A 21,578-nucleotide genomic window follows, 5' to 3' on the forward strand; every position below is an offset into this window, starting at 1 on the left:
GCCCTCAGCCCACTCCACCTCCGTGCGTCCACCCCCGGGGGAAAAACAAGATCCAGCACAGCAAGTGCCAGTACTGAAGTAGTAGCACAACTTCTTTGCTTTGTGCTTTTATTCTTTGCAAGGGAGAAAATGGGAGTCTTCCCACAAGGGGAGACTTTGTTTTCCTCTTTCTGTTGTCTGTGATCCCCACCTGTTGTATATATGGTAAAAATATCTGGGACTTATAACCCAGCAACAGTACGCAGCTAGAGTCATGTGTGACCGGGTCAAACACACACTCGCTGGAGGGTCATGGCCAGGTTACTAAGTCAAGGCTGCCAAGTCTCCACGATAATGTTTTCTTTCTCTCTCACTTTTTTTTTTTTTCTTCTCCCCTTGTCTGTCTTCCAAACAAGAGTTTAAAAAAACCCAAACCCTCATAACAATGCAAACTATTTAAGCATGACAAATTCAAAGAAGTTTTTTATTAAAAAAAAAAAATGGGGGGGGAGGGGGCAAAGTCAATGATATTTTGGATTTAATTTTATAGTATAGTTTTATGTGGCACATGAAAGAGAGAAATTTGTATTGAAACAATTGAGACCCACTTTCCCAGTTCCTGGCTCTTTCCTGGAAGATGATTAAAAGCAGACTTTTTTTTCCAGACGAGACATAAAAATTAAATGATCTACAGTATATAGTTATTTTTTCAAATGTTTGGAGGCTTATAAATAACTTCTACAATGAAATGCACACATACAAGCAGCAGAGAATCTGGTTCTAATTACTTGTACTTTAGTTGAACTTTGGCGTTTCCTTTGACTTTCTGCCTAATGTATGTGAGCTGAGTGCCTTGCACTCCTGCAGTGAATTCACAAAAAAAAAAAGAAAAAAAAAAAGAAAAGGCAAAAAATCCAGACTCTTGTTGGTGCCAACAAAAATGAGGGTTAACAGAATGTTTTGACCAAATGCAACACTTTGCTATTCACCCTAATTAGCTGAAATTGCGGCTTCCCACCAGGGACCCTGAGCTCAGTATTCAAAATTCCCTTGAGGCTATCCAGGAAATGCCATTTGCTTTACAACTTCTTATTCTTTTAAAACTCAACTGTCCAAAGTGTGCATTAACATGCAAGCTTAATAATCTGAGCTTCCAGGAGAACATGAAGCATTTTGCAGTGACTGCCTGCTTCTTGTTGGTCTCAAAATAAAATACCTTCTCCATCTGTCAACACGGTTTAGCTGGCAGTAAATTAGCTCTCAGAAAGCACGCTGTGGTTTAAAGATCTTATCTGCTACTTTATCTAACCTTTAGAAAAATTTCAGACATCTTAGGAATTGTGAAGTGACCGATTGTTTGAGAGTCCCTGTGTGCTTAAGCTGCATTCAGGTGTTGGGTGACAGCACCGAGGCTCTGTTGTCTCAGGTGAGTAGGGATCCTGAAGTGTCACATCCCACAGGACAAGAAAGCAGGGCAAGGAAACAAGTTGTATTTTTTAATTCTCTTTTTTCCTCCCCCTTAAATTCTTCCTAAAGTTGTAGGACTGCTGTAAAAATGCTTCTTCTGGAAAAGTCAACTGTCCACCCCCATCCTTTCTTTTTTTCCTTTTTGCTTGTGTAGACATGCATAGAAGAAAGCAGCTTCTGCTGTCATGCATCCATTAGCTGTCAACATGTTGCAAAAATAACACTTTATACCTGCTGAGCATGGCTTGCTACAGATGCCTGCACAGGACTTCTGCCCAGGCACTGCATACTTTTTTCACATAAAGAATTCTAAGGAAGAATAATAAGCCAGAAACTGGATTAAGAGTCAAGCATGGCTTGAACCCAGGTTCAAGCTTCTCCAGAAAACTGCACACCCTGCCTGTGGTCAAAAGTGAATGTGCCCGAACTGGGTTTTATTATAAAAAAACACACCACCAAGATACCTGCCCGCCCACGCCCCACCCCCCCCCCCCCAAAAAAAAAAAAAAAAACCAGCAAAAAAACCAAAACCAAAACCAAACCAAACCAAACCAAACAAAAAAAAAAATACCCCACCAAAAAACCCCACAAAAAACACAAAAAAACACCAAAAACAACAACAACAACAACAAAAAAAAAACAAAAACCAAAACAAACCCCAAACCTACCAACCAAAAAACCAAGCTCTCTAGACAGTTGTTCGGCTAATGCAAGTATTATTTTTAGTAGATTAAGTCCTTTTAGTGGCACATGTATATATGGGTGTTTTAGGGAGGATCTTCTGATTTCCATTGGCTCCTTCATTATCATATACCTTTTCAAATTGTCCTGAAAAATATTCTCTAGCAGTACCTTCAACACTTCACTTGCTGACTGAGTTGTCTATTTATGAACTGAGTTGGTTGCATAATCTCTTCTGGATATCACAAGCTCCTGTTTTTTTCTACAGTGTCTGACAGACCTCTCTGGTGTATAATACTGTTTGTGGTTGGAACACTACTATTGGATGGTGGTGCTTGTTTAGGATGAGTTGATGAATAAACAGAAGTGTATCAGTATTATTCCTGAAAGGCTGCTTTCCCCAGACTGAAATCACAGAAGGATTGCAGGAGAGCAGTTGTTTTATTGAATGACACAACCTTGTTTTCCCATGAGGAGCCTAAAAACTGCCTTTTAGGTGGACCAGGAGAGTTGAGTGAGCTAATACAAAACACATTGTCTGCTGGTATTGGAGTTTTAAAGCTAAAATTTTATCATTCCATAGACTCATTGGAAGCCACCATAATTCATGTACGAGCATGAAGAATAAGGCAAGGAATGTTTGAGGCTTCTCAAGGGCATTTGATGAATCTAACTTTAATTTAGAAGTACTAATAGATTATTGATTCAAGCAGGGTGGCTGTGCAGAGATCAATAACAGCACTCTCTATCTCTCTTAAATACCAAAAATTACTATTGAAAAGAAATGATCATTCTCGTATAAGTTTTCATTAAGAAAAAGCTTCATTAAAGTTTTCTTGGTGCAGTAGGAACACATAGATGCTTGCCAAGTTCAGTTTATTTAATACTGAAAAAGATGACTATAGTTCTGGACATGGACTTAATGTCACAATTTATGGAGCCATGTTATTTGACTTATTTTAGTTTTCTGTTTTTTCACAGCCTCCTTATCGTTAGATATATAAATAAATTGCAAAGGTATTTCCTTGCTTAGATCAGAGCCTTTAATACTTTACTCTAGCATTTATTTTCTTCTCAAGAAGTGTTTGTCCTTGAAGTTGATACTAGCTTAACCCAAGGAAAAAAGGCAGAAAGGGGCCCTTCTCTCACGAGTAATCAGAGGTTGCCTCATGTGCTGTGATGCCCTCTGTGAATTCGGCAACACATGGGTTGACAATGAATCACGAGTTTAATACAAATGTATCATCGTTGTAATCTGAAAAATATCGTGTACAGTAAATCTTGTCTAAGATTTTTCCATTGAGTAATATTCTTTAGGGCCTGCTGTTGGTACTCTGGAGATTTAGCTCTGCTGATAGTGCCTAATATTTCTGGCTAGATCTGAGTTCACAGATCCTGTCATTCCTGTATATCTGTTGAAAAGTTAGAGGGATTTATCTGAGAAGCGGCAGACGGCTAGGTGCAACATGAAAATGTATTGCACACCCACAATAAATGTGAGGAACGATGACAGCGTATCACAGAAAACTAATGCAGATGTTTTGGAAAGATGTGGTTCACATGTCTTATCTTGCATCGTAGAGCTTTCACGTCCTTTCCCTGAAAAGGGTTACTGGCTTTTCAACAGGCTCAAAACAAATGACCATCTAGAAATATTAAGGCAATAAAGGGATGTGGGGGTCATAATATATAAGTAGCTTTTTCTCAGCGAGGTTTCCTGATATGCAGGTCCTAAGGTAGGTAAGAAAGTGTTGCAGAGTTGTGGTTTTTTAACAGATTAAAAAAAAAAAAATTGTTGTGTTAGTTTTACAGATTAAAAAAAAAAACCTTACAACTTGTTTTGGTAATTTTCACTACAGGTCTCTCTCTCTCTCTCTTTACAGTCTTTACATATATCCTGATATGTGCTGCTATCCTGCTAGGTCAGAATTGCATACTGACCTAGAAAAAGGCAAGATATTAAAAAACTCTCCCAAGATTAGGTACTAATCACAGTTTCCCTTTAAAGGCTGATATCCAACCTGGACGTGTGGATGCTATACAATTCAATAGGCTAAAACCAGAGCATGAGCTCAAAGTTGTCCTTTTTGGGAGCCTGGTAAGATTCATGCCCTACATCTAAATTATTAGGTACTTTAAAATACAGTTTTGAGGCTGTAGGATGTAGTCCTGCCATTATTTGCCTTGCTTAGCTCCCTTTAAATTTTACTAGGAAAGACAAATTAATGTTTATTATGGAAAGAAAGGTATGGGCCAGTTTGATACTTACAGTATGGTTATATATAGTAATTTATTCAAAATTATTATGAATAATTCAATTTTACTTTTTTTTTCTTTTGTAGCAGTTGAAACTCAGAGCACCAGTTCTGAGGAACTTGTTCCAAGCCCTCCTTCACCACTTCCACCCCCTCGTGTTTACAAGCCCTGTTTTGTTTGTCAAGACAAGTCATCTGGATATCACTATGGTGTCAGTGCTTGTGAGGGATGTAAGGTGAGTGCCATCATCTCCCTTTCCTTTTATAGGGCTGCATTTCCTCTTAGGAGAAGGATAAAGCAACCCACTTTGGTGTGACTTGATTGTCTTCAAAGACATCTGTAACTTTCTTGCATGAATTAATTCTGATTCATGACTAAAGACAAGTAAATTGCCATCATTCTTGGAATTAATTCCCTTCGTAACTTCTGCCAAATGTGTCTTTCAGGGACTTCCTTAACTATTGACTCGCATGAGAATGTGGTCATAGATGTAGACATGATCAAAGGATAAATGGAAAACATTTTGAGACTCTTCATTGTACATCTGTAGGTCAGATATTCCCTGAGATCTCACATGGCCCTTGGCTGCTCTTGGCCTTTTTCTGTGTACTTCTACCTCTCTGTACTCAGGGGGTGGAATTTGGGAACAGGATCTGATCATCTGGAAATTTTTGGTGTAGTCTCTAGCTATGTAACTAATCTCAAATCAATTTGGGAATTTGAGGATTAGCAGGTTTGTATTTGCAAAATTTAATCTGTCAGACTCCACTGCTAGTTCCTCTGCCACCTGCCTTCCACTGCTGTGATTGTCAGAGCATGAATTGATGGCTGTCGATAGGATGCAGTAATAAAGCACACCACTCAAAAGTAGAGAATACCTGAAGAGAAGACACCCAGCAGAGAAGAAATGTTAGCTACACCTTGTTTGTGTGACAATTATTGGAGGTGTGCACACAGTGTGCACTTCCATGCATGCAAGGAAGAAGGTAGAGTGAAAAATGGGAAAGAATATCAGAAGGGCAGATGCTCTCACAGATAAATTTGTTAGCATACCCTAGTGCAATGATCTTTCTTAACAGTTAAAGAAAGGACCTATGATTTTCATCCTTTAGCTTAAAATAGATGTGTAGTGTTTAGTACAGTACTAATGCATGCTGAAATGTGACAGGTGCTATAGCCATATAAATAAAGTTCTTAGAATAAATTACCAAAAAGCATTTTGCTGGTTTATTTTTGTGAAATGATATATTTTTCAGATAGTGTGCAGTTAGCCATTTTTACTTTATCCTTTGAACCTTCAACTTTTTCCATTCTAGTGGAAATTTTTTACTTACATAAAATATCATAGTCCTGGGTTTGTCATTAGACAAAATACTAAAGGATTGAAATCTGGTTTTCCCCCTATTTTATAAGTGTAGAGACTGAATTAGTGAAAGTAACTTCTTAATCTCACCTCAGTTTTAGAACCTCTTTCTGGTAGTGAGGTTTTTCTTGGATGTCCTGTCTGTATTTTTTTCTTTTAGATACCACAAAACTATCAAAATTTAACTGTTTGTTAAAAATAACTATGGAAAGAATATGCTGCAGCTGATTTCCTTAAGTAGGAAATCTCATCATACTCAGATGCTAACATTCAAATCCTGGTAGTGTAACTTGCTCACCCACATTACCTCTAAGCACAGACATAATTGCACGCTGTGGCAGAAAGGTCACATGTCCCTGAGAGTTCATTCTTTTTGAAAAATATTCAAAAATACACTGTAGGACTTTTACTGGCCTACTGCAAAGCATTCTCATAAATTATTAAAGCAAGATCTCAGTTGTCAAAATACATGAGGAAATCCATCTTGTAATGTGTTAGCCATTGCTCAGCAAGAACTGAAATATTATCTTCACTTATTTGCTGATTTGCAAGACTTAACGATAGCTGATGTTTAAAGAAGAAGAAGAAAATATTAGTTACACAAAGCCTGTCAGTCGATGAGAAATAACAACATTCCAAAGTAGTAACTTGGCTGCTTGAGGCTGGTAATATTTGGGTCTGTTGATGTTAGCTCTGCAACAGGTTAGATTAAGGTTTTATGGAATCTCTTCCATGGATTGAACCAAATTCCTTAGCAAATGCTAGAAAACGGCAAGAACATGGCAAGATATGGCTGCTGAATCAACCACAAGTCCCTTTGGTGGACAGTCTGGTGCTACATTTGCTGTTGAAAGTTGTCTGAGCTGAATGTCAGCAGAGACCAGAGAGCAGAGAGCAGTCTGCAACACCAGAGGCCACCTCAGAAACCTGTGTTGCCAGTTTCCACTCTTTCTCTAGAGAATGTTATCCTTTTCTCTTGAGCCCTTTTTGACTGTTTGGTTTATTTTTCTTTTCCTTCATCTTTACACTTGCTTTCATACTGTCATCAGCTGTTGGTCCTGTACCTCAAGAAAACTACCACACTGAACTTCTGATTTTTACCCATATAGGCTTCCACCTGTTCTCAAGTCTGCTTTCCCCCTCTGTTCTCAATATCAGTTCTTCACATACCTCTTTTCTTTATAGCCTTCTTCATACAAAAATTAGTCAGTTGCTTTGCAAATTTCAGTAAGCACTGAGAACTGAGCACTGCTGCTTGAGGAGGCCTTCTCTCCTGTGGATCTCTGCCTTTCAGTTCATTAACCTAAGTTTATTAGAGAGCCTGTGTTTCACTGGAGGCTTCTGCTTGATATGGAGCTGCAGCTTCATGCTGATTCTCTGGTAAATCAAGGGAGTGATAATAATAAGGAAGAATTAGTGTTACAGCCTTTTGTATAGCTAGGAAACTAAAATTCATTACGCCTTTACCTTGAAGACACATTTCCATGCAATTTCAAAGAGCTGCTTTTTTCAAGATTTGTCACTGAAGCTGACCAGCATATTCAGAAGCTGTTGGGATGGGGAGAGGCAATCTCATTCCCTAAGAAGCTAGACTAAAATATCAACCAGTCCCTTTCTTTCTCTTTTCGTCTGACTGTGTTGCAATTTTCTCCTTTTTCACTTCTATTTTCCCTTCGTCTTTCTTCATCAAATTTGCAATCTCCATTCTGTGATGTTAAATCTTAAACTCACTTATTTTTTCTCCTGCATTTGCACCTTCCTCTGTTCTTAGGTCCTTTTCTCAAGTATTTTTCTTTTTTCCTTTCTGACTCATTTACCTTTCACTTTGAACTCCTGGCAGTCTCGTTTCCCAAGGGAAACACAAATGGAAAACTCTGCTCACATCATATTTACCTAATTAGGACCCTGATCTTTTGTTTCTCTGCGCTGCCTTTGCATTGGTTTTCTTCTAGTTTTCTCTCTGATTCCTTCTCTTTTGCCTTTCTCCTTTGAGCTCCAGTGAAGCTGCTGCCACAGTGATCATTATTAGTCATCATCTAATGCAAGGAACAGTTTTCTGTCCTCCAAGTTTTGGGTTGATGGCTGCCTTTGATTGATCAGGCTTTCTTTTTCCTGTCTTTCAGGGCTCTTTCCTTGCTGACTTTTCAAAATCTCCTTAAAGGGCTCTTTATCCACTTCCTGATGCCATTCCCCAGGGTTCAGTTCTTTGGTTTTCTATTTAGAAAAGCATCGTTTACTGACCTCTTTTTGTGGTAGACCAATGGGGGATGTCATGGCAATATTCTGCTTATAACAGGTGTATTTTTAATTGAGATCTTCCAACCAGGAGCCCTTGGAGAGCTGTGGATGGTGACTATGACCTTGTGATGTTCAATTTGGGAAACACTGTGCTGTAAATTTTATCTTCCCTCAGCTGCCACCAACCCTTGGATAATTTCCAAAGTACTCCTCTTTTTGACTTCTCCCCTCCCATCTTTCCCTGGCGTGTCATCTTGCTCACCTCTCTGCTATGCTGGACACAGGGTTCATAAAGACAGAACTTTCCACTCTCTCTTTGTGTCATCACCAACTCTAATATCAGTTCTTTCAGACATCCTGCCATGATGGCATCATTTCTGATCTGCCATATTCTATTTTACCCGATCATTTTTCCTCCAGAATCTGAGAATCTGGCTTCAGCTGCCTTAATTGTCAAACCATTGCTGTGGTCTTCTCACATGGGTTTGGTGCCTTCTCCTGTCCTTCCTTCCTCTTTTCCTACTCACTGTCATCCTTGGTTCTTATTTTTCCAGGTACCTCAGAACAACTTCCTCACCTCCTTTGCCAAATACTTTAGTGACCTTGCTGTCTTATTCATTACTGGAGTCTTCAGTACTGTGCTGTAGTAGGAAGACTGTTCTGTGGCTTGTGTTGATATACAAATCATTTAAGGTTTTTAGAGGATGAAGTATTTCATAAAAGGCACTTGTCAACCACAGTGAGAATTTCAAAGTGGTTAAAAAAAAACAGAAACAAAACATGCTTCTGTGTTTATTTCTGGGTTTTACACAAAACACAGAAGTGTGTGTGCCTCATACCTGGTGATTGGCTTTCTGTATGTGTTTGAGTTTCAAAATCAAACTGATCTTCACAGTGTACTTGTATTTTGTAAGAAAAATTCCATAGACATTCAATCTTTTTATGTGTAAAACAGTACATTGATGATATTCAGCTTATTTACAACTTTTCCATTTTGTAAACTGCATGGCATCTCAGAGGTGGGTTTTGCAATCTACTTATGTTGTTTCATGACCTCAGTTACAGACTTCTGAGATTTTTCTCTTTTTTTCCCCCCAGTCTCTGGGTGTTGCTAGACAGCATGCGAACAAATTCTGTTGAAAATGAGCAATTTGGATTTATCCAGCTGGTTCAAGTGGTTATAGGGCTGACTGTCACCAAACGCTCAGCTCTTTGGTCCTGACTTCAGTCGTCGCTGTAGCCGGGTTTGCAGAAAGGGGGGACTGAGAGCAGTGGGCTGGATTCCCCACACAATGCCATCATTGTGTGGGTGAGGAGGAGAAGCTGGTGTTCTGGCAGCTTCAGCTGTCTCTGAAAGCCTTGTCTCTTGTTCTGGGCATTTAAAAGACGGCATTCCTCTGCTGACGGTCCTGCCCAGATTACTGGCTTGAAAATTCGGTGGGCAGCAGAGATGCCTAGAGCAGTTTCATGGGAGAAGACAGCGCAGCATATAAGAGGGTAGGTTTACGGTCCAGCAGTTTTGTCTGAATGATGAAGATGCCTCTCTGCCTGTTATTGATGCTAACAGACAAAAATGCAGATAAATCTGCTTCAATACTGAGTGATCCCAAGTTGGCCTTTATCATAAAATAAGGATAGCTTTCCTTCCATCAGAGTTTTCATATAGAATCACATCTAATGTGGGATCATTAAATGAAAAGGGTAGCCACATTTAATACATTTTCAAGGGTCTTCAGCTCTGAAAATATGTCTGTTTGTTTGACATATTCCTGACTCAAATATATATTTTTATTATGGAAAAGACTTGAAGCAGTATGGAAAAATAGTCTTTGATATAAACCTTAACATTCAGGTCTGTAATTTTGTGGGACTGACTCCCCAAAAAAGGCAAAATACACACAAGGGAAAAAAAAATAGAGAAAATGAAAACATTTTTGCTTCATTCAAATTTGTTGTTAAGCTTAAGATGTTAAGCTTAGGAGAAAAGCTGTCATTTTGTTACAGTTTTAACTTAATCACTTACAGATGCAGTGCGAGGCAGTCCCACCACTCAACTTGAGGCCCAAAATTACTCGCCTAACTTTGAAGGCTGGGCTTTCTGCAGCCTATTAAGAGAGAGAAAAGCTCTTCTGATTGCTGTTTCAAAGCATCTAAACCAGATCTGCTCTGGATCACCCCCTAGAACAGCCTGTCCCCATGAGCCTTTGGGTTAGGTGCCCAAGCACAACTGTGTTAATGTTCTCTGATATGATGTTCCCTATGATTATGTCCCTCTGGACTCTGAGGAGCTTGGGGTTTCCCTGTTGCAGGCCATAAATCCTTGGTCAGCATTGGTACAACAAATGGTTTACAAAATGCTTCACAGAGCGAGAGGGAGGAAACTGGCTTTCATTTTATTTGTTTCTTTGAAATTTGATGGCAAGAATGTTATTTCCACCCTAAATGATATCATGATTCTATGATATTATGCTTTGGTCTGCCAGAAATGTTGCTGAGAGAACCTAAAATATTTTATGGATTGTTATAAAAAAGTTCCCTTTATGGAACAGTGTCCTTTGGGACAGATGCCTTTTCCTTTTAATAATGTCTCTTACATCATGTGAGAACAGATTTGCATTTTCCTAGGCAGTTCTGGTAGTGTGGAGGGATCTTAAGCAGCAGTTCTTTTTGATAACACCACTCTTGCACATGTTAGCTTCTAGCTATAATATAATTATGTTTAAGCCTATATTTATGCCTCTTTACGGGGAATTAAAGATCCAGACATAGAATTTTCTCAGCTATTTAACAGTAAAAAATAAAAGCACACTTCATAAAGCTAGCTAACTAACATTCCATGTATTTCTTTGGTTTTGTTTTCTCGGCATGTTTTAATCACCTACAACTGAAACAGAAAGTAAGAAATGTAAACTTGAAAATACACGCGCGGTATGATTTGTATCAGGGAAAGAAGTAACATTGTTTGCAGCAATGCAGTGGGAAAAGCTTCTGTTGGTTCAAAGAAAAATATAGATCAGCTTGAATGCTCAAGCTGCATTCGTCTCCATTTAGGCTGTGTTAGCGACAGTGCCAGCGGTAGAGATGCGTGCTGTCATCCATGCACAGCTATGAAAAATTCCTCAAATCACAGAAAATCGCTCCTAGTTTCAGTTAAATCAACAATACTTTTTAGAAGGTGAAAAATGTATTTTGAAATACATTTCTGCATACTATTAATATAATCTGATCTTAAACTGTAAGCACTTTGTAGCATAGCAACATTCCAAGCCATTCATTTGTAGAAAGCAGTGCCATATGCAGAAAGACACTAAATGAGTTGCAACTGCTTTAAATGTAATACTGAAACCCTGGAAATTTTATTCATTTTGTGCTATCAGAGGAGACCTGATTGTTTTAATGCCATCCTTGAAATTTTAGCTTTTCAAATAACAAACCCAGGAAGTTCAGGTGCCCCAAGAAAAAGGGGGTATCTATTTCAGTAAATTCTTAATTCTTTTTTGCTTTGTTTTTGTTTGTTTGTTTGAAAGATAAAACTTTTGACAGATCTTGAATTCATTTTAAAAGATGGGAAGCATGTGTTAGTTGGAAGCACTCTGAGACAAACATGATGAAATACGTGGGATCAGGAACAAAAAAATTTTTTTACCAGTTTTATTGAAATCTTTGTCTGGGTTGTGTGAATGCCATAAATGAAGGAATAAAATTACTTGCTCACCATAACAGCTAGCAAAAATGTAAATTGTGTTGTGTGCCAAATATGATTTCCAGTTCTTTGGACCCAGGTTGTGGGTTATAGCTCAGCTGCTCCCCTGTGCTGGGTTTCTGGAGCAGAGATGGATGAAGAACAGCAGTGTCTCCATGAGGGTACAGCACCTACATCCACAGCTAATCTTCCTCTTACCCTGCCCCTTGTCATAAACCAGAGGTTCATCTTAATCTGTGAGAATAGTTGTTTTTTACTAATTACTGTAATTTTTTTCTGGCAACCATGCTGATGCTATAAAAGCACAGAGATTACCCCAGATTGACTTTCTAACTGTGCTAACCCTGCTGCTCCACTCATTTGTGAGCATAAGGGCTAATGTCCTGTGGAAACAGGAACTGGAAAGCACTCTCTTATTTTCCATGAACTGTCACATAACAATGTATAATTGTTTGGCTTAAATCTTGCACTCCATTCTCTTATAAAATTCCTGATACCATCAGTGAAGGTTTTCTCAAAAAAGAACAGCAATGTCTGACTCTTGATCTCTGGTGTGTTGGTGACTAGCCATGTTTTGGGGCACAGCTTTGCCATGATGTGTACCTGGAAGGTTTCTGGTAGCAAGTGGTGTTCCTCCTGCAGACAGTCCTCTCCTGTGGGCAATTTGGGTACAACTGTCCATTTCAGAGGCCAGAAGGAGATATCTGAGGTAGATGTGGACTTTCCCATTGTATGCCAGTGAGCCATAGTGCCCATGACTGTTTGCAAGAGCATTTCCTAACATAAATGTAGCCTTCATGCCTGCTGACCTTGCATACCTTTTCAGAGTCTTTGGCCACTAACTAGTCCATAACAATTACATTTTTTTTGTTGCTGTTATTAATAAACTAAAATTGTTGAGTCTTACTCTTTTGGCAGTGTCTATGCCTTTCCCTATCTGGGAATAAACACTGTAAAAAGAGGAAACTTCAAATTTATATGTGTATGTACATGTTGTTGCTGGAATTGAACCATAATTTCTCTCACCACAGTGGATGGTAAAGAGTCCTTATAGATGTAGCTGTCACATCTCCATCCAGCTTTCACCTGCCCGTAGCTGATATGACTTACTACCAAATGGCTGAGAGAGCTCTGGCTCACACTGGATCAGTAATGTGTGTGTGGTTTACAGCACCTTCAGCAGAATTGAGTACATTATATCCACGTGTAAAAGTGCTGTCCATGCAAATCACACTGTGAAGTACAACCAGAGATGCCAGAAGCAGGTGGGCTGCAATTCAGGCTAGCACACTTGCCTGCTGAGAAGTCCCCTGGTTTGCATGCAGGGAACGTGGAGTGTGTTTTTATTTTCCTGTCACTACGTTCTAATGGGTTTTACTTTTTCAATTTTCTTCACTAGAAAGAGGGAAAAACCTTTTATTTTGTTCTTATCTTGTCAATCAATTTCATACCTCCCTGTTAGTTTAAGGACCACATGTGGCCTTTAATTATAGTTGTAGAGTACAGGCTGTTCTGTGCACACTCCACAAATCGTACAAGTGTAGCAAAAAATGCAGCTTTTTAACACAATATTTAACACAATATTTTGTAATATGATCTTTAAAAGTATTGTTTGCAGATGTAATCCAGCAAATAAGAAAATAGGGATATCAGAGCAAACATCTCAGAAATTAAATACTGTGAGATTTTCTGATAACAGTACTAGCCTATTTTTTTTACACTATGCCATATTTATGCAATTACAAATGTATAAAATTACAGTGCACTAACTTTCATTTTCTAACTCTGGAACTTTAAAAAAAAATCTGATTAATGAGAAGTTGATAGAGAATGATATACAATTGATTTGTTGAATGTAGATTTAGGATAGCTTGCTGCACCCTATAAGAAAGTGCACTGTTTTTCCTGCTGGAAAAAAGAACAGAATAGTTTGCCAAGAGTAGTTCTGGCTGAGTGTGATTTTGGTGCCGGTGAGGTGGTTGAGGTCACTGCTGTTCTTGCTCTAGGCATCTTTTCAAATTGTAGTTTGATTTTTTCTTAGCAAGTACTTAAAGACTTTCTGATTGGCATGTCTTAGAGAAGTAAATCCAAAATTAAGGGGTTTCATAATGGTAGAAAATGGAATAAATCATTATCTAATTCTGTTCACACTTATTTATTAAGTAGATATTCAGATGCTCTTTGTTTGCTACAATTTTGAATTTACTTTGAATTATACACCTATCTATATTTTCTGGTTATTGTGAACCATCACCCAGTTTGTAAATGGTCAGCTACACAATTTTCAGAAATAATTTGGCCTTGGAAAGTAGCCTTCCATCGCCATCTGCACTTGCAGACTGACCTGATAATGGAAACAGAGGTTCTTTCTAATCCCAAGTGAAATGTTCCTTTGAGAAAATTTCCTAGACGGGTATTTGCTTTAGATTCTTCTGGAAATGGAGCAATTGAATTTGCACCATGGATTCCAGAGCTGTCTTCAGATTTGTGGAGCTGGTCTTTGTCTATGCTGTAGCAGAAAAGACAACTGGATGTAATTTTCCAAGATTCAGTATTTCCAATGAAGTCAGCTTTAGAGATTCTTTATCCAATTTGTTTATTATATACATTCTTCTTTTTCTTCACCCTGTAAAACAAAACAAATGTCTTACTAAAAAAAAAATCTTTCACTTTTGAGTACCCATTCAAACGACAGAAAATGACAAAATTGAGGTTACAGCCTATCTTTCTTTCTTTGTATCTAGATTGTACTGTAGTCTTGAGATATGAGTACCTTGTCTCCTGAGAATAATGTAAATTATATACATGTTGTATCCTTTTTCCTAATTATTCTTATTAACTGTCCACAGGCTTGGAGCCCTGTGCACTTGTGATAAATATATATGCAAATTCATTCTTATTATTTCAGAGGAACTTCCCAGATACAGGGGACACCTCTAGGTATGACACCTGTATATCTCAGTACTCCTGTTATGAAAACTTGTAGTGTTAAAGAAGTCATGCACCCAATTCTGTAATTGGTACTTTTGGTATGTTGGCATAGGAACTGTTAAAGTGGTGTGCTGCTGCAGCTGGTTTGCCAAATATTCAGTGTCCCTACTCATAAATCGTTCTTCCTTTTGATAATAAGCAGGAGCCCCCACAGTTTCCACAACTCAACTCAGGAGACAGCTGAGATGTAGAAAAACATTTTTGTATATAAAGTCCCTTATGATTTCATGTGGCCATGCTTAAAATTTCTCATTTAATATAATTCAGTGGGAAAAGTTACTATGCAATAAAAAGCGGATCATAATACAGTATTTTAGAGGGGAAAAGTATATTGTTTCTGGATCCCCTGTCTAGAATAATGGGTGCATAAATTATAAGGTGAGACACAGTTATAAGTAGTGCCAAAAATGTAGATTTGGTTGGCTGTAAATGCAGTCAGTGATTTCACTCCAGCTATTCAGCTGCCGGAGGGGAGAGCCAGCAGCCCCCAGCCGGTGCACGTGAGCAGGGTCTGCCATTGCCTGGTGTCAGGCAAACTGATCAAATGCTTATGAAGCAAGTTTGTTCTCATTTTAGAGTCTCTTTAAAAGTGACAATTTAATGGGACCCATTACTGTCAGCTGTGGCCAGTTCCCTCTCCCTCCTCCCAGGCGCTTAACAGGGAAAGCAGAGATTTATAGCTGTGGTGTAACCACTCCAATGGGCTACTGTTCACTCCTCCTGCAAGTCCTCGCTGGCTGCTCTCCAGATGAATCTTCCAAACAGGAGAGAGGTCTTCCCTGTCTCTGGAGTGCTTGCCTTGCTTGGAACCCTGTGTACCTGTGATAAATATATATGCAAATTATTAGGTCCTTGTTTCAGTGTGTGCCGTGTTCCTTACATGCTTTCTGCTGGTCCAAAACAGTGGCAGTGCTCCAGATTTAGCAATATTTAAGCAGAGTATATAAGTGAGAGAGCTCTGCAACCCATAATTTTTTTAATGAATGAGCACAACCATTTTTTACTTTTTTTTAAACTTTTTTTTCTTTCTTCTTTTTTTTTTTTTTTTTTGATCAGAGGATCAAGGCATTTCAGAGATGCTGCTGCAAATGATCTTGCCCAGTCCACATTTGTCGATACTAATGCACAGTGGCTGTTACATGTACAGAAACAAAAGTGAAAACTACATATTTTTTATTTAAAGGAAAAAAAAGGGAGTGTTAGATGAACAGAAGAAATGTAAGCACAGCATCCAGGAACCAAATGGATGAACTAACTAAAACAATCTTTCATCTCACCCTAAATCCATGTGATTTTTGTAAACTGAAAGAATGATCGTCTTGTGATTCTGTGAGCTCTGTGCTTGAATCTGGCCATTGATTGAAGTCTGGCAGGGGAGGGAGAAAACAGGAAAACATCTTGCTAAGATTTTCCTGTGTTAGATTAATCAGCTTCAGTTCATTCACTCATCTCTGAAAGGTCATGTTTTCTCATCATCAAAGTTGCCCAGTCTGAGACTCTCCCTTGATTCCCTACAGCTTGGCTGAATAGATCCACTGGGCAAGGGGGATGCGGCACTGCCTTTGTCCTGCAATGCTTTTTCAGCATCTCGCTGTGATTTGTGTTGGGGTTTGCAACAAGATGCATCTCTCTGCTTAGTTACCCTAAAAGTCTTTATTGCTTGGAGGAACTAGTCAGTTGATTCCTCTGTCTCTGCAGTTGCTAATCCCTTGCACTGGCACAGACTGCATTTCATCCACCTTTCTCAGCCTGCTTTCCCATGTTGTCCAGACCATTTTGACCGTGGGTGCTCTGACTGTGTATGGAAACTGGGCAGGGGGATATGGCCACTATCTCACTCTTTAGAATAGTGGGTTTTCCAAGCTGGTCCAGCTCCAACTCATCCCTCTGCTGTCGCCTTTGGTAATGAGTTTCAGCTGCAGTGTGGAAAGGTAATTTTCCTTGACTACTGCCAGTACTAGAGAGCCAGACTTGCATATTTCTGGGTGTTTACTTGAACTCTGTTTTCTAGTCTCCAGGCATCCAAGTTTCACTAAACTCTAGGCTTTAGAGGATTTTAGTGGATAGTTTGATATTAGCAGAGTTTCTTTGTTGCCGAACACAGGGGAATGAGAGTGCAGCATAAAGTAGTAAGTACAAGATATTACTTGCCAGATTTCAAGAGATCTGGTGCAACAGATTTGTTTAGATGTCAACTGTCAAAACTAAGAGCAAAAAAAAAATTACGGGGAGATAGTGAACGTGTGTTGATGAGTCATTCAGATAGATGCCTAAAAACTGTACCAGGAAGCATAATGCTCAAGACATCTGGTTTATTTTGGCATGTTTATGTCCAAGTTATTTCATCTGAGTATTTTTAAGTTGCTTTCTGCATTGTTTTCATATGTCACTTCATCCCTCCTCAGAAACTTCTCTGCTGTGGATCGGGCATGTTTTAAAACTTCTCCCAGGTCAGACAAAGAGAATAGAAACATGCTGGGTGTTGGAGGTAAGCTAGCCAGCTCTTTGCCAGCACCCACAGGCACCCACCCAGCCAGCCAGGCTCAGGATGGGCTGCTGCACTGGCTCCAGGTCAGCTGGGGCGAGAGCAGGGAACAGCTGGCCGTGCACACAAACTGTGCAGATCTCTGCTAGCGTGAGGGGAATTGCGCCTCAGCCAGCTTGCAGGCATATATAAATATTTGTGGCATAGTTTGCATTATTATTTCAGCTGAGCTCTAAACATTCGGTTGCTGATAGCAGGAAAGAAACTAGTGCTGCTATAAATTTCAGATGGTGCAGAAGTGCAGGGATTTCTGTATCGGCTGACAATTAAATAAAGTCCCTGTGCCTCTTTTGATAAATAACTCTGCTGCCAAATATGTGCGGGAACTCTGCAAGCCTTTGTGGGCAAGGCTGGGAGGGGAAAAGGAGGAGGACACAAAGCCTGCCTGTGCAGGGAATTTCCTTGGAGCACACACACACACACCTTCTTTCTCCCGTGTAGGGTTGTGTTTGAGCTTGCCCTTTCCTCTTCATGTTTCCATCTCTGCCAAGCAGCTAAATGGAGAGGTTAATTTGAGAGACTGCTACAAGTAATTGCAGCATGGTAATTGCATATCTAACATGAGTCTTTTCCTTGTCCTGCCTGCTGCAGGAATTTGCATGTCACTGCAGGGGCATAGCTTGGTGGAGATTTTTTGTTTGTTTTTACTAGGAGGTCCACTACTTTGTTAGAGTAGCTGTTGTTTAATGTCTTTCCATTGTAGCTCTGTGCAAAAAAAAACCAAAACAACCAACCTATGTGTCTCCTAGTAAAATTGTGACATTGTCCATGGAAGATGGTGCCCCCACTCCAGCCATCTGAAAACCCAGTGGATAAAAACAAAGACACAAATTATGTCTGTAAACCAAAATCAGTCATACAATTGAGGGATAACAATTTGAAAAGTCTTCTGTGATACCGTGCTTCCATGCAGGAGGGCAGCTACATAAATGGTTTGGAAAAGTGTCATTCTTTACGAAGAAATACTGCTCTTAATTAATTCTTGCTCCTGGGAGGTCAACCTGGGGCACTCATTATTGTCTTAATTGGTGGTATAAATCCTGAGGCACTGGAGGGGAAGAGAGGAAAAAAACGATGAGCAGTTAGCAACATACAGCCTTTTGGATAAGTGCTAGCCAGTTGTACAACCATCCTAGCGACATTTTATTGTTTTATTGGGTTATAGGTCTGATCCTTCACAAATTTGGTTAAAGGGAATTAATTTGCATAAACAAAAATATAAAACAACAGCAAAATGCAATAATTCATTCCCGAGTTCTCCATTAAACTGTGTGAAATAACTCAGAAGAGCACTTCTTTGATCTCCTGTTATTTGTATTAAATTATATTCATTACTCTTCCCATCTGGAGTTTCATAGCAGGCCAAAAATCATCCTACAGACATGACTGAAAGGAAGTTAACTGTAACTTTTTAATTATATACATTCCATCTCCTTTTTTTTCTTAATTTGAAAAAAGCAGATGGAAGCGCATACCAGCGCCTTCCTCTCCGTTTAAATCACTGAAGTGGAGAAGCAGAAAATCTCAGCCGTTCTTTCCCCTCACATATTGTTTCAAGGTGATGACTGTTCTGTCTGGAGACTTTGACATGTTTGCTAAAAAGGTCAGGAGTTCAGTGAAAATCGAAATTGTGGAAAAATACGTGCGCAGTCCTAGGGATGCCGTGGTACCCTCGCTGGAAGAATCTGGTTGTTGCAGATTTGCACTTGATGGAATACATCTCCCCTGTTTTATTGGTAGCTGCCTCTCTGCCAGCTGGCCAGCAGAAGTGTTTCAAACTCCCCAGAAAATGGGGGGTGGTTTTATAGAATGATGGTTTATAGAATGTTTTTTTTACATTAAACCAAGGTTTGTGGAGTCAGAATATGTTTTGGCAAGGGGCACAATAAAAAATGGTAGTTTTTTCCAGCCTCCCCAGGGCCTAATGGCTAATTGGCATTATTAGCTCCATGAACAGTTTCCTTCAAGCTCTGTCATTAGAATTTTTTTAATTTTTTTTGTCCTGTGAAGCCCATAAGACCATTTTCACCTTAGAAACTATTAGGATTTATCAAACATGACCTGCTCTGTCTTTGCTGGTGAACTTTTTTGTAGTTGCAGATGAGTATCCCCATTGTGGTAGCTTAGAGAGGGACAACATGCTCCTCATCTGCTCATCCATGTCCTTTTCTTTTTTTAAGAAATGAGAAAACCCTGAGTTATTTCAAACTTTTCCATTTGTGTAATAACAATGAAAAGATAATAGACCTTTTTTTCCCCATTGTGGATTGCTCTTAAATCCAGAGGTCTGCATTTCCATATGTAAGATGTGGGATGGCAGCTGCTTATTTTTATTGAATTTTGAGTTCTGTTGATTAAAAATAATGAAATTCACTGCCACACTGGTTTCAAGAGCAAATTTAGGTTTCTTTGGCCATAGAATCTTAGGGCTGCTCTTCATCTGCAGAATAAATGGCTAGACAAGCAGAAGTGTGGTTTGCTAGCTGGAAATACCAGCAATGGCAGACAAAGCCAGAGCCCTTCCCAGGGCGGGCTGGTGCTGAGTTCCTCCACCACTGGCTGGCTGGCATTTCTAGGTGCTCTCTACCAGCTATTGAAATTTGTTTTTGCAAAGACCTTCCTGTCCTGCCCTGACATACATCATCAGCACAATTTCCCTACTTTCTGGCAGTGAGCCTTCCTTTACTTATTGTTGTAGCTGCTTCCATTTTGTGCCAGCAGTGGTTTCCAGCCACAATGTCAGACAATTAATTTGTTTATTCTGCAAGCCATGACTTCCAAAGTGTGATAGACAGTGCAGACATCCTGGAAAAGTGCTGTGCAACTGGGAATAAGCTCATTTGAGCTTCCTTTTAGATAGCTGCTTTAGTAGTTTTCATTACTTGTGGGGTCTCCTGTTCTGGCTGCAGCCATTTTGCAGTGTGTTTTGTCTGTATGGTATCATTGAACAGCATGTGCTGGGCTGTAGATCTTTTGTAAGCCTTTCTATGCAACTCCAGTTGCAGGTTTGCATGTTACCTAGGCCTCTCAGAGTAAATATTCCTGGTTAACAACTAAAAATTGCATGTCTTTGTCCCAGCTTGACTGTAGAGCCTACCAGGATTTGGTGAGGTGAGGGTTTTTTGTTCCCTGACTGCTGCCACTAGTTGTTAAAAATACTGCAATCTACATTTAGTTCATGCATGTACCCGGGCAATTCCCTGGTCACAGAACAAAACAGTTTTGTGCAGATCCCATCACTGAGAGATACCTTAAATATCTGTTGATGCTCCAGAGAGAGCAGGAATGGGAGCTTCACCTTCTCTAAATATATTTTACAGGGTTAGCAAGGACAGAGGGTAACTTAAATTATTAAAACAGAGAGATTGAAAAGAAGCCATACATCACAAACATTTCTTTTGTAAAAAGTGCACATATTTGCCCAGCCCCTATTTCAGAATAAAGCTAAGTGCAGAGATCTCAGGTGTGTGGTGGGCTGGATTTTCTTTTCAGCTGCTACTGGTATTTATCTTTCCTGTCAGAGCTCAGTCAGAGTTTATAAATGACTGATAAACTGTACCATGGAAAAGTCCTTCCTACTCTTTTGGTTTTTTTAAGATAAAGTAGCAATATGCTTCACTCAGAAGCTTATTTTGCAAATTTACCAAAGAATGGCCTCTAAATCTGCAGGAGTCATAGCTGGCTGCCTGTATTTGGGGGTAATCAAAGCTGAAGCAGATGAAGTGAGCAGGCTGTTCAAACAGATTGAGCTTGCAATAGCCCTTCTCTGCTGATTACCCTGTCCCTGGCTTGCAGTGCAAGTTTTCAGCTTGCAAGCCCACTATGCTTGCAAATAAGACTTGGCATGCCCTGTGCTGGCAAAATATTTTTAAGACGTTGGGATCAAATGATCCATCTCTTCATGCATGTGCATAACTTGAGCTCTAAATCATCTGCCCTGCCAAAATCAACTGGACAGTGAAGGAGAGGGAGTTATATAGAATCCCTATCAAATATGTGAGGGTAGCAGTTCATGCTAACTAAATCCATAAGACTTTATAAGTTTAAACACTTAACTTTGTCTTGAAGGCTCATCCTTAATGAGATCCTTTGTATTCAGATAGCCAGTGGCATAACAGCATTCAAAATATTACTGAAATAGTTAATATTCTCTGTGTGCACTCTGTTCTTTACTGAGCTCTCGAAGTTTGACTCATTCACAGGCAACTGCTGCAAAAGTAAGGGGTGAATGGGATGAGGTGGTTTCTTCAGTGTTGAGTTGAGGTTGGACTGATTAAATAGATTATTTACTTCTATGCAATAGACCTAGGAAACCAGGTTTGTTTGCTGCTTGATACATAGGGTTTCGCATATCA

At 39.4% G+C, this 21,578-nt stretch overlaps 1 protein-coding gene across 8 annotated transcripts in view; it reads left to right on the plus strand.

Moving 5' to 3' along the window:
• The window catches only part of RARB (retinoic acid receptor beta), a 320,463-nt gene that overhangs the window by 249,140 nt on the left and 49,745 nt on the right, over positions 1 to 21,578 (plus strand). For all 8 annotated transcript variants that reach the window (XM_071429372.1, XM_071429370.1, XM_071429374.1 and 5 more), the window contains one exon: positions 4,470 to 4,618. In XM_071429372.1, the coding sequence (XP_071285473.1) occupies positions 4,470 to 4,618 (149 nt within the window). The remainder of the gene's footprint in view (positions 1 to 4,469; positions 4,619 to 21,578) is intronic.

Source organism: Agelaius tricolor, unplaced genomic scaffold, assembly GCF_023055355.1.
Source record: "Agelaius tricolor isolate 1412-34295 unplaced genomic scaffold, bAgeTri1.0.p SCAF_6, whole genome shotgun sequence".
NCBI lineage: Eukaryota > Metazoa > Chordata > Aves > Passeriformes > Icteridae > Agelaius > Agelaius tricolor.